Below are 18780 nucleotides of genomic sequence, written 5' to 3'. Positions count from 1 at the left end.
CACAGATCGTACATAAACATTACAATTCAAATAAAAGAAAGTGACAGACTGTCCGAGGACCTCAGCACATGATTTGCCCTTCACTATTTGTCATACATTGTATCAAATTAATTTAGATCCTGAGCTATGGAAGACAAGTACTGTAATATTCTATAATATAAAAACAATAGCTAAAATAATCCATTATACACAATAGCTTTTTGACAGACTTAACTTTTAAATACATAACTTTCATTACATTTTTTGTTATCAATAGGCTATTACTCAAAAGGATGGGATAACAAAGCTTAATAAATGGGGAATCCTCTGCTAATTGTAATATTGCAGTGTCATGCACTTCGCTGTGTTGGTAATTTATTTACCATTGATTTTACAATAAGTGCTTGTAAAGTAATTAATAGCTTAATGATTCTAATTTCTGCACCTACATATTGGGTGACATGCAAATCCTTAATTAAGAACCTCGAATAGTAATAAATATTAATTAACTAGGAGATAACAATGTGAGAGCATACAAATCTGAAAAAGTAGTTTCTGTACTTAGGATAAGTATTTTAACCAATACCTACATTTTGTAATGAAAGATTTTCTTGATCATTTTGCCACAGCTTTTACCAATATTTCACTTTGTTTCTAGAATATATTCTACCCACAATGCATTTCCCTTTTGTCACTTGTCGATACTTTATTCTGAAGCATGCTACCTGCAAGGTGTGAAGGCAATGACATAAATAAACATTGCAAGGCACTGCACATTAGGGTTTGATACAAAAAACAGACTCACCTTTTCTGAATCTTCCGCAGTAATAACCCAAACACAATGTGCGTTGTTCTCATACTGAACAGGATAGTTGGGAGATGTGATAAAGCCCTTTGGTCCTCTTAAATTGGAGCCACATGTTCGTGCTATATAATTAGAAATGGAACCATATATATTAGTTATACGTTGTCATTTTGGAAATTACAGTGTTGTTATTGAGTTATTCACTTAAAAAGGCACATATGAACACATTATGTTTGTCATGTTTTAAGGTAATTTGTGACTACATTGCACCCCAATAACTCATCCTAATTTAATCTGCAGTGTCCAGATGGAAGTAATTCTTCCAAGTAAGCAAAAAGATACAAAGCATTTAAATATCTTAATCTAATTAGCTAAAGTACATCTTAGCCATCAGCAACAGAACAGGCTTCTACAAATTTAAGACATCCAAAAGCACAAGAGTTGTCTGGGATGAGTTCTCTCTCAATGCAAATTATTGAATGCTTTAAATCATGAAACCCCAAATGACTAAAAGCTTGTTAATTACTTAAGAGTTCGAGACTTCTGAAAGAACATCAGAAATGTGAAACAGAGCACATCCTTCATTTACAGGTCTAACACACATTTTATAATTAACTTTAAATAACCAGCCAAGATCACCCCATTTTAATTCAAACTGGGTTTTGGAAACTGCAGTGGTTATTAACTCATCGAGGCTAAAGAGTTTTGAACCACTTACGTTAAGTTATGTTACTTATCAGGACTGAAGTAATTAAAAAGCAATTCGGATTTTTTTAAGGGGTTATTCAGCAATGCAAAGGAGGAAAAAAAGTGTCGGGATCAATCAGGAATCTGCAGGAATTGGGCAAAGAAACTGTCAAACATGGTTACTGGGTTCCTGTAGGAAGTCTGACATACTGCCTTATTTCATTTTGATTAATGTCATCAGCAAGACCATGTCCTCTGCATTTTTCACGGTTAGAAATTTCCCTATTTATGTTCTTATTTGTCTAATTAAAATGAAAATATACATATATATATATACATATATATATATATATATATATATATATATATATAAATATATGAAATACTCAAATGAAAATTGAGAAGGATGTATTGCTTTCATTCTGAGCATCATCATATCACAGCCATCTTTGTGAAAAAATCATTAGCTGATTCTTACAGATTATGTGGATGAAACACACCCACTGGTTTCCCACTCCACTCACTCCGTTAATGACGTTTCCATTCAAAGGATCTGACAATGTCCCTACAGTAAGTGTCTCAATTTGGATGCATGTCCTCAAATTCACACGTACCGCGGCAGATTGGCCTGTGGTCACTCCATGCAGCCAACGTCTCTGTCACTCTCTGGCAAGTGATGCTCTTTGATCCCTGGAGCACATAGCTGTCATCACACAAGAACTGTATACTGGCACCAACCCTGTGGGAATTATAAACAAATGTCCACCAGCATTAAACCTGCTACAAAATACACCTTCAACTGTTTCCTCGGTGCCTCCAGATTCTTTTCTATGACATTTCCTGTTAATGTTAATGGAAAGGCACAGCACAAATCACATTGGAAAACATGAAGTACTTATGAATGCTCACATTAGACTGATGGTGGGGTTTTGCAGCTTAAGCTGAGGGGACACCAGTCTACATGTTACTAGACAAATGTACAAAGGGTGTTTTCTGTTGTAAAAATGATGTGGATTCTATAATTTTGAGCAACTTTGCCACTTGCAATATTATCAAATGAGTTTTGATTTTGTAGAAGCAAAATTACATAATAGAATTATTTAAGCAAACAAAGTTGTGAGTAAAGTCATGTGACTACCTGCTTCGCCATGAGAAAATATGATTACAAATTAAGAAACAGCATACATTCCTATCGCACTTTAAATCTATGGAAAGTAGACAATAGTTTAGTCGTACTAAAAAAAGCATTTTAAGTACCCACGTTGTACTGTTGATTTTGTCTGTTTTCGTGAAAAGTCATTGTATATCCTAGGAGAACACATGGTGCTCAGCATGTTACTGTAACATGTAACATGATGTTACTGTAGAACATTAAATAAATACATTAAAATGTCATCCTGTTGTTTACAGTTAGGTTCATTAAAACATTTATTTGCACAATAAAATATCAATAATAATAATAATAATAATTATTATTATATAAGTATAGCCTAATAATAAATAACGGGGGAAAAATAATTATACACAATCTATATTTAATTCTGAATAACATACTTGGTAACCCAGAAACATTCTCTGCACAACACAGAATGGTGTTCCCTGAAAGATGCATATTTCACTCTACATTTTTTAGCAAAATGCAGACTGGTGTCCCCTCAGCTGCATGTTCCCATCAAAGTATATTTATGTTTCACGGTAATTGAACAATATAGAGCAAAACAACATCATTAGCATTTTTTCATTATTTAAATAATTACTTCAAGGAGTTAAATGACGAAAAGCTTCATTACATCATCAATACAACAAAAAAGTAATGAACCTTGAGCTGCCCAAGAAGTTCTAAAAGCAGTTTTGCTCAACTTATCAGCTCTGGAGTTGGTGCCTTTGATGTTGCTGATGGTGATGGTATACCAGTAGGGGTTTAAAATATTCCTAAACCTCACAGCAGGTATTGTTCTGAGTGAAATCGCTCACAGGAACTACTACAATCATGCACATTGTGACCAAAAAAAAAAAAAAAGAAACGCACTGGAAATCCGAACCAATCCTCTTCCCATTCTCTGGAATGCCAGGATCTGGGCAAATGTCTGCTGCCATCCCACCTTGACTCACTACATTTACAAACAGAAAACAAAGCAGGGAAGGAAAAAAAAAAGAGAAAGACAAATGGTCATATTCATCATTAGAAACAGATACTTTTTAAAAAACTGTAAGAAACCTTTTAAAATATAAACAAAAAGGTTTTACATGAGAAGAATGTGTTTTAAAACGGAGTATTACAGTCAAAATGAACAATAACAAGATGTCTTTGAGGATCCTGGGGAACAGGGCCGAGTCTGATGAATGATTCCGCAGACATGTTGATATCGAAAGACATTATGTCACAGGAACCGAGGCGAGAGAGAGAGAATAGTAACAAACCGTGTACTCACAATTATAACACGTCGACTATATATCCTGACTTCATGTTCTAACAAGATCACGGACCATTAATTTCAATGAAAGGAAAGAACAATCTTCTATTGGTGCTTTTAATTAAAGATGCATAAAGGCTCTCGTTTCAAAAGGAAGCGCAAACCCAGGGCCTTATTCTTTAACTGAAATAATACGAGTGAATGAGAATTGTTATATTGTTATATATCAATTAACAACCCGATTAAATAACACAGTCAAAACGTATTTGGCTTTAATACACACACATAAAAACATATTCAGAGTTAGTTGAACGTATTCACACCTGCCTTGATTTGAAACAATGTTATTTGGTGATCACCAAAATGAATAGTTAAGACTATTGTATCACTTTCTCTACACAAAACTTTTTTTTGAGACCAGCTCCATATTTTTAAATCATGGTAGTCGATTATCAACTGCGTACTGTATTTATCCCTGAGAAATATGTTTGTAAACCTCAAAACATATCTTAAATATCTGAGGTAAACACTGATTTCATTGAGAAAACTTACAAGTCTATTCAGATCCATTTTTTATTAATTAAAGCCCAAAAAATGTTTATGCATAACCTATTTTTTAAACTGCATCTCTGCATTGTATTATTTTCAAGCAATAATGTTTAAACGACATTTGCATTAATTGAGGACACGTAATAAATCTTAACTTTGCTTTGATGCCAGTATTCAATAACTTACCATGACAATTAATACTGTAAATATGAGAGTAAACATTATTAAGGAGATGCAAATAAATGAAATCCAGCAGGAAGTGGTTTATTCGTGAGATCTGTATTACGGTAGGAATACATCATGGCATTTATTGAATAAAGATTCTTCTGAAAATGCAGTAGCCCCTAAATGCATTCATACACTAGATTAAGTGTAAATTAAAGTTTATTTAACTGATAAATGCAAACTTACACTCAGCATTTTTCCACACGAATTAGAACTCTTGTTGTCTATATAATGGCACACTAATATTCAATGTAATTACTTCTACTGAAATGATTACAACTAATAGCAAATAATGTACCCAACTATTATATTTACAGCATGGGTGTTTATGTGTGTTGTTATGATAACAAGCTGACAGTTGACTCAACCTTTCAAGACTCGGAGCTTCAGGCCGATCATGGAAAGGTCTGCGAAAAGGTCACGGTATAATCTCTGTTCACACTGCTTGTTTATTGGGCGCTGCTTTGTCACCGTGTGTTCATGTTCTCACTTCGAACATTACACGGTTCTCTTCCACTTGCACAGCTCCTTTATGAACTCTGTTAACATTTGAAGCTACTGCAGATGTCGCTTGACACCGAGCTATTTGTTTCACCATGTGAGGTACTGCCTTTTAATTCCAGAAGGCCGTATCTACTCGTTGGCATGAGGGGTCTTTAAATATTGCACTTAAAACAAAGAAACTCAGGGTATCTGTGGCTTAAGGATGTTTAAATTAAAGTAGAGAAGAGATTACTCCTAAGATCAGTTAATCCTCTTGATTGTGAATCTCATGGCCACCTTTCAAAGCTTTAAATATGCCCACTAACATAACTAAATAACAGTTAGAACAGATTGCAGATTCTGGGTAAATAGCATAGACTATTCTTTCAATACAGGACAAATCTACCTCCCAGTGAAGGACACAGATTGAAGCACACTGCATATACTACTCGATGAGCTGTGATACAGATTTTTCCCCTAGTTTGACTTGCTTCATAACACAACACCGAAGTGCCAGAGACAGTGTTTATTTATTTATAAATAAGGGCCTTCATATGAGGAGTAGAACTCACCCGTGGGAGTGATTGAACTGTGGGGATTAGCGAGTGACCTTATCCAGGCAAGCTGCGAGCTGGACTGACACTGAAGCATTCACACACATACGCTCTCGCTCAGGGGCATGGCTTTACACGGATTAGTGCTTGACCACTTCCACATCTCAACTCCGAAAGCAATACATTTTAACCTTCGTTTTACAACTCATATAAAACGTAAGATTGCGGTAAATGTGACCTTAAACGAGTCCGTCCCTGGCACGGGGGCGGTGGTGTGATTTCAGTACAGACTACCTTCTCAAAGGTTGTCCTTTTTGATCATGTGTCATGTCTTCCTTTCAGATGTATTCCTCAAAAAGTTTTCCTCTATGTATTGTTGAGATCCCTTTCAAACTGTATTGTTCCTGATCAAAGCTCCTGTCCGTCTTTCTGATCCTTCGTGGAAGTTTTCTGATTATCAAATCTTTTCACGACATGTTACTGATTTCGAAGCGGAGAACATTTCACAGTCATTACATTCAGCAGAGTGAAAAAAAAATAATAAGGACAAAAAAAATAGGCAGAAGAGATGCCAAAAATCTTTGACACAGTGCTGCAGTATTTCTCCTCAGGCACCATGCTATGTATGTCATTATTTCAACAAGAAATGAATGAAGAGTATCTGTCTTTCGGCTGTAAGAATCCAGTATATAACACATATGGGAAGGACCCTATTCTACACACAATATGATGATTTGAAATATGCATGGGTATAGAGGGGCTAAGCCAGGCTAGATACCCTTGCCTTGTAGTTGCTTTAGAAGCACACTTCAGAGGAAGTCTCAAAATCCTGATGGGATTTCTGGATGGGAGAAAATATATATTACCTTCAGGTGTCCACTGGAGACAGAGACCAGCAAAAGGCTCTGCAGGGCAATGTCTGTTCCCAGCAACTGATGTGGGAGGACAGTGACTCAGTAGTTATAGAATAAAGACCATCATTTTAACAGGTTACACTTTCAATTTTGTACTACTCTGCGGTTGTGAAAGATATGCGATTGTCTGTTCTTGATGTTTCCTAAATGTGCGTTTTAAATACCCTGTCGTTGTTGAAAATAAATGTTATAATACAATTTACCTTGAACCGCCTTGAATCAACCAAGACAACGCCACTGACATACTGAACTAATTAGATCAATCTGCAGTCCTACCATGAATGAGTGTAGATGCAATGAATAATGTATTTTAGACCAGGAGACATCCAGTGAAATGTGTTTATCATATATTGCAGCCATCAATGCTTTAATTATTTCAAATTGCATCAGATATAAGTGATATTTAATACAGAGACAAGTTAATGTTTTCATTTATATTACATTACATTATTTGTATAGAAAACTAATTGTCTTATGAATTAAACCTGTAATGCAGGTATTCAGAAATTTGTATGCATAGTTTTGTACAAAGTGTGGATGCATTATAATTCAGTTTCCATAGTCCTGATATGCATTAGTATGTATACCATGTCCAAGTCCATGGATCAAAGTATTCAGGCCATTGTTCTTGCAATCTACAATCTTCACAATAAAGCAGTATGAAAAAGTCAGACATTTCCAGCAAAAAAAGCCCCCAAAAAACAAACATTTCCTTCAGTTTCTCAAAGGGAGGAGATTAAATATTAATTTTGAGACGTCTATAAGTGTAAAATATGATTTCACAGGCAATGTATGTTATGCTTTGATATTGCACAATTCATTTTTTTTTAAATCACAGAAAAACAAAATGCTAAAAAATAAGTCTTTGTGAAGCGTAGCCTAGAGGTCAAGGAAAAGGAAGGACCCAGAAGTTCATTTTATGGGAGCATGTCATTAAATTGGCAGATCTTAATGTTGGGATTGACGAGTTAGTAAACTAGGGGAGACTTGACAGTGAATGAGCACTATAGCTCGCAGACATGATGCAAATACAATCTGACAATATTAGCCTTTTTCCAACCCAGGAATCGCAGGCAAATCCAATGAATGTGAAATGTAGCAGCACATTTAAATGATAATATATGCAGAACTTAACACTTTAGGATCAAACATTTCTGGTCACTTCTAAAAGTAGACTCAAACTGCTGTGGTCACTCGAGTCAATCATAAGCTCAACACAGCTGCAACCGATCAAAGAAAAAGAGTGTACAAACAAATGATACAAAGGTATATGATTCCATTTAAATTTCACAATGTTACTCATGTGTGTGTGTGTGTGTGTATATGTATATATATATATATATATATATATATATATATATATATATAGTTGTATTCCCTCTATATATATAAAATATATATATTACATTTTTTTCAAGACAACAAAAATTAATTAAGACAAAAATAATCATTGGCAGCTGGTCTTATATAAAATAACAGCTGGAATTGAAGAAGCATCCATATTTATATTTCTGCCTAGTTTTGCATTTTAATATATGCTTAACATGAAAGACATCACAAAGTTTTAACTAGTTCAATGTGAAAATAAGAAAAACAAAACTTAAAGATTCCTCTCAGTCATATCCCAATCTGCCCTTAAAGTTTACTTCTGCAAATTCATACTGACTATTCATTCATACATAAATGTGTACATTAAAATCTTAAAATCAATCAAAAAACATCGTTATCCTCCACTCAAACAGATAAACTTTGACTGCCCTCAATAATGTCTTAATTTATCTTCCAAATCTCATTTCAATATCAAACAACTTTAAACTAAGTTGAACTATTTAAGTATGTACAAAGAAAGTCGTCCCACTTTCTTAATTCAAAATAGTGCTAACCATTTTCCATCCGATAAATAAAATGTGATCCTAATTATTAGCTTGGGAATTGTATTTTACCCTGAAGCTGACATTAAATGACCACCAATAAAGCATTAAACTGTCAACAGTAGTGTCAGTAATCTTGCATATTTTGACATATTGATTGTTCAGTTGTGAAAAGTTCTGTATTATTAGTGTGTGTGGTCAGAGTCTAGCACACCTCTGAGGTCAGATAACTATCAGATATATGTATCTTAGAATGTGTTGAATATGATCTCGCTTAAAAAGTTTTGCCCCAACTGTTACTCAGAAGGAAGCCATAAAATGTTCTATACAGTAGCTAATGAACTAGTAATGGTTTTTAGATGAATACGAATTTAATCGGTCTTTGAGGGTCTGCCAGGCTCTGATAAGCTCTCAAAGGGTTCAGATGCTTAGACTCATATCTCAGACTTATATGCATCTATCCTTACATTATTACAAGGCATTTATATTATATTACCAAATTTAAAAATAAAAGATAACCACAATGTGTCTACCACCCCAAAATGTAAATTGTGCACAATTCTGAGATGGAAAGAGATTAATTTCTGCCTTGTGGCACCACATACAAAGTGCTTAGTATCGTTTTTTTGTGATGCCTCTTTTGCCCAACTGTATAGTGGGTGAACTTTGAAAAATGTAGGTTGGTTCATGCTTTGGCATGTTGCTTTGATTAGAACATGCGGCATTTTGTTGTTTTTTTTCTCTCGTATGATTATTCAAGGGCAGTAGATGAGAAAGAGTTCAGTTTCTTCTTCAGTTTGAAGTAAAGGAGTTGTGGTGGATGACAGCCCTGCCACTTACATCCCCCTCAATACAAGCACTATATCCTTCATCTCACAATAAGGACAATAATTATTGCCAGCTGCAGTGAAGATAATAGCTATTTATGAGGACGTGAAAATGAAATTAGAGCAGATTTAAGACCTTTCTATCATTATGGAACTGTTTGAAACGGAAGGATGCAAGACCCTTGCAACTCGTTTGCATTACAATAGATGATCAAAAGGTGTGTGATATCCCTCAATCAAAAGTGTAGCAACGCAAGGCAAGATGTGTTACTTTCTTCTAAAATATATGCAAAACTAAATCCTACCCCTGCATCTTGCTTAATTGGTTTACAAGCTCTTGTTTGAGTAACGTTACATTCATGTCTTGATGTTGTTGATTATGGCTGTGCTCGGTACAGCCCTTGAGAAAAGAGACATAATTTTGAGAGGGGGGTTACCGCACTAACAAACCGACACAGATGGTACCTAATATTGGCATAGAGATATATCCAATATATACTTCAGATCTTACTGTGCAACTCATATGTCTAGAGAGAGGCACCAAATGCACAATGTTTCACATACAGCAGGTAGTGTCGGCCATTTTCAATCAGATTATTGATTTTGCTGTTAACAGAAGCTACGGGACGTTGGTATAATGTGCACCATCTTGAATTGTTCAGATTGTATCCTTATTAAGAATGTTTCTTGATACAAACATTGATCACCCATTCTTCTTCAACTCAAGACATCATACACACATTTATACATAGAGGGCTGTATGGCTGAGTACTGCCTACACTAAGACCTGGGGTTAAATCTCAGTCGGCTACCATTTTCTCAACAGCCCGTCTGGCCAGGGTGGCACTCAGAGACAGTTATGCCAACGTTGGGAAGACCGTCATCCAGCCATGTACTGGCAAGGGTTGTAGACGCAAGCATATGTGCCTATACCTGCGTGTGTACACTATTCATTTATTTCATATAGAATATTTCTGGTACCGTTCGGAGACAACTTTAATACAATATTGTGTCCATTTGATGCAATCTTAAAGGGCGATTGAAGGCTTGGTTGTCATGACCCTCACCGCTTATGAAGTTTAAACAAGACAGATTTAGTCAAATGTCAGCAGAAATCCGAAGTGTGGGTTTTACAGTGTGCACATTAGCATGGCTGAAGTGATTTGCTTTTGCTATGTGGGCCTGTTTTGTGATGCTAATTGCAATAGAACATGCTTGATGAAGCACAGAATGGCTGGAATTATTAATATAATTAAATGCTGTGTTATACAGGCATATTTTTTATTACAGAAATCATCTAGAGGGTTATAGTTTAATAAATCTTTGGGAAAATTAATGTAGATGTTCTTAATATGTACCTTATGTATGTTGATGAAACTTGCATTTTCAATTAAACAAAATAATTTTTAGGTCTTAATATACATATGGGCACATACATGCTACACGTTAGGACTAAATTGCAATGTATTTATTTATTTGGCAAAAGAGTATTACATTTCCCATGTCTAGATTATACTCAATATGTAGCAAAAAGTTGTTGAAATATATTGCATTTAATCATATATACTATAATGTTTCTTTGTTTTTTTGTTTATGTAGTTAGCATTGTGCACTTAATTTGGAAGATAATGCAGAAAAATATGCATACACTAATTTGCATTATAATGATGACATTAATTATTGTTAAAAATCACATGAAAGTTATCAGGAATGGCATTTAATTAGTTTTTAAGTAGATTTTAAGTATTTATTTCAGATAGTCAAAGTCTCCTGTTTATGTCCTACCTACCTGTTTCATGGATTTGCCTCTCGTGTATTTTTGAAGATAATGGAGACACCTTGTCCGACACGTGAAACAAGTTCTGGAGTCTTTATTAGAAATAACATGTTCACTTCGAAAGCATTCTCCATTTCCCTTATATTTAGGTCAATGCCCATACAAAATTAAGTTTCAGGAACTATTTTAAGTTCATTGTCATGGTTTTCAACCTACATTATTATCTACCGTTATGGGTGTATGCATAAAAAACTAAGACTAATCAGATTAGAATAATTTTCTTATCAGCAAGTTTTTGTGAATTTTAAAAGTCAAACTATAAGTTGTGCTTTTGTTTTTTCTTTGGAAAGAGCGTGTGTATGTGTGGGTGTGTTTGTAAGTTTGTGTGTGAGTGGCCCTGAAGTTTAGTTAAAATAAAGTCTAAAAAGTACAGGTTTTAACAGCAAAAACAAAAAGAAACTAGACTACGAAGGAATTAAATTACAGATAAGAAACATTACAGATATGAAACGCAATGGTTATACATGTATCTGTTGCACACATGAAACATAAACCAACAGAGCAGTGAATGAAGAATCAACGTCCTTTTCAAGGTGATTGTAAGACAGTGATAAATTGCATCAAATGGTGGTTTTGTACGTAAGCAGAAGTAATTTGTCTTTGACAAAAATAGAAGACAATACAGCAACAGCATATGATGCAATTACAATAAAATAATGTTCTGCGGTGGAAATTAACAGTCACAGATTGTAAAGACATGAAATTACTTAGCTGACTATTTATAGATATATATAAAAACTTACAGACGGTGTTTTTGTGGTTGGTGTCTTTACTTGGCAGCATTTTGACCCCTCTGGATTTCAGCTCAATAGCCTTTTTCACTGTTGGGAATGAAAGTGACATCAAAATAAATGCAATAGCTGGACACCAGACATCTTGGCCTAATTAACAAACACTCACATAAACAGATAAATAACAGTTAACCTGTAACAGTTTAACATGCACTAGAAACTAGAAATGGGGAAATGCGATTTCTGTTAAATGGTATAAAACGAAATTAACTCAGATTTAATTGATTTAGATTTTCTTTAAGAAGACAAAGAGTGGGAAATTATACAGTTTAGATTATGAATAATTTGAACAAAACATTTAATCATTCTATGACAAGGACAAACCACAAAGGTGATTATGTAAGGATAATTTTATATAGAGAGAACAGCATATTAACTTGCTTGTTGTTCAGTCCTGCATCACAGTATGTTGAATACAATGCAGGAAGGATGAAGTTAGATCAGCTTTAATTGCACTCAAGGTCTCAGCACTAATAATAGAGTTTGGATGTAATAGAAACCAGACTCTTCAAAATATGTAAACCATGCCTTGTGGAATGCTTCTTAAAGTTGAGGCAATCATTTTAAATGTATTTTTCTGAACAATGCAGTGCGTTCATTCATCTCTTGTGTTTGGCTGGCTCTTGTTACTAGCCATAGAAGAGAGACGCATGAATAATAAAAGAAGCAAAGCTCAAAATCTATTTTTAGTCCCTAAGATACACAGCCTCTCAGGTAATTCCAAGCTGATGCCATTGATAGCTTAATAAAAAAAGACTGACAGACAGACACATCGTCTCACACGGGTCCAGAAAACCAATTTTTTTAGGGGGCTTATCATGATTAAAATAAAGACATCAGACAGAGCTTATTTTATACTCACTTTAGGATCCTAAATAAAGAAACTGTCAGACTTGTTCGAAACATACAAAACACATTTCAAGTGCACAAATACAGAGACGGGACTTCCACTCAAAACTGGTGTCTCAAATTCATCAGCATAGACATTCAATTATAGCCTACGTGTACATTTGAGCAACTGGACTATGCCACGTCATCTGCATGTCAATAATTTAATATAACATTGTTGCATTTGATGTTAGTTATCAATACTACAAAGTTGCAGAAATGCCATGTACAGAGGGTGTAAGTGGTAGCAATAAGTTATCCGATTTTACTCAGCAAAAAGCTGGGCTTATAGATCATGGGTGTGGGCTGAAGAATATCAAGGGCAGTCTGAAGAGATTTTGAAAAGACTATGTGATAGAAATGAAGACTAAAAGATGAAGGAGGCAAAGAAGACAGTTTTAATGTTTTGTAGATGTACAAAAAATTGTATCTTTGAAAAGCTTTGCACTAAAGAAGTCTAGAACTGAGCTGTATCTTGTGACTTTCTCCACACGGCAATCCTCAAATCTTAAAGTCTTAAACATATCTTGACTATGTGTGTGTGTCTGTGTATTACATGTATGTAGTGCTCCCAGATCTGTAAACTTAAGCTTCTAGTGTTCGAAGTATTTGGCTACAAAAAAGTATGGCTACAAAACCCCAAGATACAGCTTAAGTAACACAAAAAACAGAATGAAACAGTAGTAATGATCCCATTATTGTACAGTATCTGCTTTTTGTAACACAGAATATTATTATACTGACCAAAAGACTTGACTTTCAATTCTGGGGGGAGTAATGTATTGTACAATGCTTAAAACTCAAGTATGTGTGCCCTCTGCCAAAGGGTGTTCACCGGTTTTCACAACATCTCGAGGCGGAGTGGGAAAAGCCAAATATAGTATTGTTTAAAAATAAGCAAACAAAAATAGACTGTAATAAAGTTAGAGCTCAGAATGCTGCCTATTGTAATTGACTACAACCTTGACAGTTATGCTCATTAAAAGTCCATATTATATATATTTTATTCCTTAAAAAGGAGATGTTCATGAGATACAACAGCTTGTACATTTCACATTCTCTACATTAAGAGCTACTTTCAGAGAGGGAAAATGCACTAAGTGGTTTAAGCTGAAAAAATATATATGCTGTCTTGCCACAGGCTTTTTATATAATGTACTCTTTTTAAATGTCCTTTTGCAGCACAGATATATAATCCATTCCTTTGATGAGCTGAAACAGGAATTTAGCATTAATCTTGGAGCTGGTAATTATATTTGGTTAGTTTGTTTTGATTTGGCACACTTATACTTTATACTCTAAAGGAGACAGTGATGTATATATCCATATGTTTGGCTCATGTTATATGGCCTGAGTTCTTAGGCATACAAACTATATTCAGAGAAAACTGAAAATAGTTTTTTTTTTTTTTTCGATGGCATCTAGCAAAGGCTATGTCAAAATGTCATACATTAGCTGTATCACAACATTGCATGCATCAGTGCAAGTGCCTTGACATCAGCTGCAGAATTAAGAGCTTTCTACTCCATCTCCAGACACTGGGCCCTTACCTTGGTACTGGGCATTAAATCCTTTCCGTCTGTGGTTGCTGTCAGATGTAAAATGCAGCCGAAGCCAATTCTTGCTGCTGATGACAGGGGACGGTAGATTCATGCCGGTCAGCCTGAAAGAAAATAAGATTCTCATTTCACAAGAGCAATCTCTCGTGCTGCAACAAGAACAAGATCTGTGCAGAACCAGTGATTAGTGGGAGACAACTTGCACAGTGTTCGGTCTCAGGCAGGATTCATCAATATATAGTTTTGTTTTAATGTAAAAATATTGCATTTGAACTTTTAGTTCTTTTCTGTTTAAGATGAGTGTCCTGATATTTTCTAAGCAACAAAAAAGCTCAAATCAAAACACAATTGTTCTGAACTGAGCTAACAAAAATACAGAGAATGATAATGTTTTACATATCTTTTTAAGCTTCAATATGAGATGTAATGCAAAGTGCATGACGAAGGGAAGGACGGTAGATGTTAACAAAGTGTTATGGTTCATGTGAGAAGTTAATGTCCGATATATGCAAGAAAACTGTGAAGCTGCTGCTCTTTGTACCAAATTTCAGTTAGGATTCGCTCTTAGAGAAAGAGATTGTATAAGGATAGATGTACTTTGTGGCCATGGAAGATGTTTGAGTTGATGCTAAAGACGATGCTTGGATCCATTTGGTTGGAAACAAACAAAGATGGCGATGCTGTCAGCATTACAAATTTGAATTGGAGATTCATATCTTGGTGTATGCCAGTTGAGTATAGGTTTCTGATGGTGTTCATTTTATGAATTGGTTCCATTCCATTTAATTCCATACTAAAATCATACCAGAGCTAATATCCACCCTTACCTGAAGTCCAAACTTTAAATGTACACACATACATGGTGGAGCTGCTGCAGTTTGCTCCCAGCCTCAATGCAAACATGAGTGATAAAGGTTAAACTATTCTTGGGGAATGTATATAATGTGACGGAGTTTGATATACCAGGGGTATTACGACTGGAAAAATAATCTCAAAGCATCTGACCCTGAGCCTGCCAGGCTTGTGATAGTGTTTGGTCTTACATGCTTTTAAAATGATACACTGCAGAATCCCGGGGTTTCTGCTCTCATTGCTGTTGAACCATACGGGAGCAGTCGAGAGAGATCTTCATGACTGATGTGAAACAGCTACAACTCTGAATAGACTTAAGACGGGCAAACACAAATTGATTGCTTTCTCTCCATTTCTGTTTTTCAGTTGCTCTCTAACTAAAAAAAAAAAAAAAAAACAGACACCATTACAGTACAGATGCATTTGATGGATTGTATTACTTTCCCGTTCATATAATTTCGTATTGTTTTAAATTTCTTAAGCACGACCATATTGTATTGTATTTGTTTGGTGCAAGCTATCTCATCGGAGAATGACTGTCTGAATTGGCTTGCACTTATTTTGCTTCAAACGGTCAGTGCAGTGGTCTACAATCAACTTCCATACATTTCACCTACGAGCCTTCCTCGTTGGGTTTAAATGAGATTGAGGGCGAGATGTGATCCAGGCTGACGTTTGTGTGTCCCTGGAAATGTTTCAGAAAACATAACCCACTGAATCATCATTGCACCTTCATCTCCTAACACTAAGCTGGACACTTCTGTTGTTATTATCAGAAATGTGGAGATCCGACGATGTTTTCCATTTACACTGCACTCGAGTCTCACTTTCGAAATGCCATTGGTCGCATGTGCAAAGCAGATTGAGGGCAGATTCATGTTTCTTTCTATTTCGCAGCCCAATCCCCTTAGTTGCTCAGTTGTTTCAGTTTGGGTGATTTTTCCCTGCTGTTCTCTCTAGGTACAGTAACTCCTCAGTATGAGTCACTGATATGTAGCAAGAGGAAACTACTACAAACGCACAACAAATTTCCTACTCCTAGCAACAGCAATGCCAATATTTAATATCCCAGGGGTGGACAGTACAGGATAGTTGTCTATCAAACAAGTACTGTCAGACACTTGTCCTAGCTGACAGAGAAAGCAATGTAACTGTAGAGCATAGCAGACTTCCTGGGCATTTTTTAATATATATGCAAAGATAAACATGTTGTGAAAAGTGTCATTCTAAATGATAACACATCTATATATTAAAATATATTATTTAAAAACGTTTTAATCAAGGTCATTCTTTTGGGGATTTTAAAAATCTCTGGACATGAGGCACTGTAACATCTTGGACCTATAGCTTACAGTTTTACCAGTAGACTGTGAAAAATGTATCTATAGGCTCATAAAATAATGTCTGTGAATAAATTAGTCTGTTTTGATATATATTATCAGCATATTAATTAACGCCTCAGATAAATTCTGTCTGTGTTGAGGTGTATTTTAAGGAAATAAAACCAGCAATTCTGTTTTTCCTCACCATTAAGTAATGGTAATAATTTAATTGCTAACATGATACACATTACACTGAAACAGCTTTATTTCAGCTTTGTGAAATGTTTCAGTACAACACCATCACCAGATTATAAACATCGCTAGGTGGGCAGAGCAGAGTTTTCTATTAATTCATTTAAATGTAACTAATTAGTGTTGATGTTAATCAATTCAAACATTTTCTGAAAAAAGAAAAGGGGCTTAAAATACTAGACTGGAAACTACTGATTTCGTTGGCTGTTACAAAAAAACATTAACTAAATGGTCATCTTGGTGCATGAAATGTGATTTAAAATGAAGTTTGGACGTTGAATTATGTCTGTTTAATCAAGGCTGCAACTCTGTTTCAATATTTCAAATCAACAGAGTTTGTTGCAATATGCATTTTCTGGACACCTCAGAATAATAAGTAAAAGATGGTCTAAACACTGAGAATGGAATATCATCTGACATTAATTGAATTTTCCTGGATTCATTTGGCCAGACCCAAGGTCAGTTAAGATGGAAATTATTACTACTTAAAGGTTATTAATTTAAATGACAGACCCAGTAATATTCTTCTCATTCACAATAAAAGCGGCATTTATGTTGCATTCATTACAGACATAATTACACTTATACTGAACAGTAATAAATGATTAAAGACATTCATATAATTCTAGATGCTTCCCCTAATTAGAGATTTGAAAGTCAGTTGAGGTGGTAATTAATTTTAAGAGTACATTATGTTATATACGGCATCAAAACAAAAATGATAGTCATTTTAACACAGTAGAATTATCCACCTGTGGCTTTCTGTAGCCGAGCTCAGGATTCAAACCGCACCGCACAGACATACAAATATATATAAAACTGGCAGAGGCTCTGACACACAAATGATGGGTGATAAAACTGCTCAGCAAGGAAAGAGGTCACATGGCTAGCATCAGCACGAACATCATAATCACTAACTGCAGCCGGCTGTAATAACTATTTTACTATTGTAAAAATTGTAGAGTAGAGCAAAACAAAATTTACTTCAGGAGCTGTGGAAGAGAAGGGGTTGAGATGGAATTGATCTAGTGAGACAACAAAGGTCTGTAACAAGATATGGACAGGAAATCATTGAAGAAAGCCTGGAAAGATCTAGAAGGAGAGATGGTACAGAAACGTGATCATAAAGCCATCTATCGGGAAGTGAAATAACAAGTCTGAACAAGGAAGTTCAAAGCATTGCTGTAGTAAGGTCTGCAATAATAAATTAAACACCCTGTGACCTCCTGAAGAATTGCAGAAGCTGAACAATTTGGAAATGAAAACTGTGTGACCGTTTTGAAGGATCCTTCAATGGGCCGCAATATGAAAAACAACAGGGAAACATGTTTAGGGTTAATCTGAAAATATCCTGTGTAAGAAAGAGAGATTCGATGGCAATGTGTAGCTAGGGTCTGAAATTAAGCAACAACAAGCAGAAGAAGTCATCTGTGAAGCGAGGGTAAAGCAAATACATCTGAGGAATAGGAGCGCGGAAAAGACTACAGCATGTGGGGGTTCATTTATCTCAAGGAGTTTTCTGGTCAGTAAATGATCCATGCTGGAAGAGGAGATTGAGTGCAGCACCGTAGAGAAATGCAGACAGTTGCTGTAACGGGCTTTTTCTTTCTGTTGTGTGACGGGCGTCTTTGATAACTACAACAATATTAATGATGACATTATTCCAAATGTCTTTGGACTGGCGCTGACACAACATGAAGAATGAATGACATTCACAAACAGGGTAGTATTTAAATAATGTTAAATAGTGACAGCATCATTCGGTTGAACACTATCTGGACAAGAAGTATGAAAAAAGGGAAGACTGCAATATTAAAATGGCACTATATTTGCATTACAATAGTCAAATTGAAAAAATAATAAACAAAATTCCAGAAATAAAACTCTATATTAAAATATTACATACATTGTAAGTAATAGAAACACACATTTAATTTCCCCCAAAAGTAGAACATATCGTCTATATACTAT

The 18780-nt window shown here is 35.2% G+C and overlaps 1 protein-coding gene across 1 annotated transcript in view; it reads right to left on the bottom strand.

Annotated features, from left to right (window-relative positions):
* csmd1b (CUB and Sushi multiple domains 1b) overlaps positions 1–18780 on the bottom strand; it is a 352370-nt gene that overhangs the window by 122221 nt on the left and 211369 nt on the right. The window contains exons 6-10 of the mRNA XM_066696781.1: positions 14375–14487; positions 11889–11966; positions 3501–3582; positions 2086–2210; positions 785–906 (exon numbers count right to left, since the gene is read on the bottom strand). Of these exons, the coding sequence (XP_066552878.1) occupies positions 785–906; positions 2086–2210; positions 3501–3582; positions 11889–11966; positions 14375–14487 (520 nt within the window). The remainder of the gene's footprint in view (positions 1–784; positions 907–2085; positions 2211–3500; positions 3583–11888; positions 11967–14374; positions 14488–18780) is intronic.

The sequence above is a fragment of the Amia ocellicauda genome, chromosome 23 (genome assembly GCF_036373705.1).
Source record: "Amia ocellicauda isolate fAmiCal2 chromosome 23, fAmiCal2.hap1, whole genome shotgun sequence".
Classification (NCBI taxonomy): Eukaryota; Metazoa; Chordata; class Actinopteri; order Amiiformes; family Amiidae; genus Amia; species Amia ocellicauda.
The sequence above is the reverse complement of the archived record's forward strand: the minus strand, read 5'-3'. Positions and strand labels throughout refer to the sequence as shown.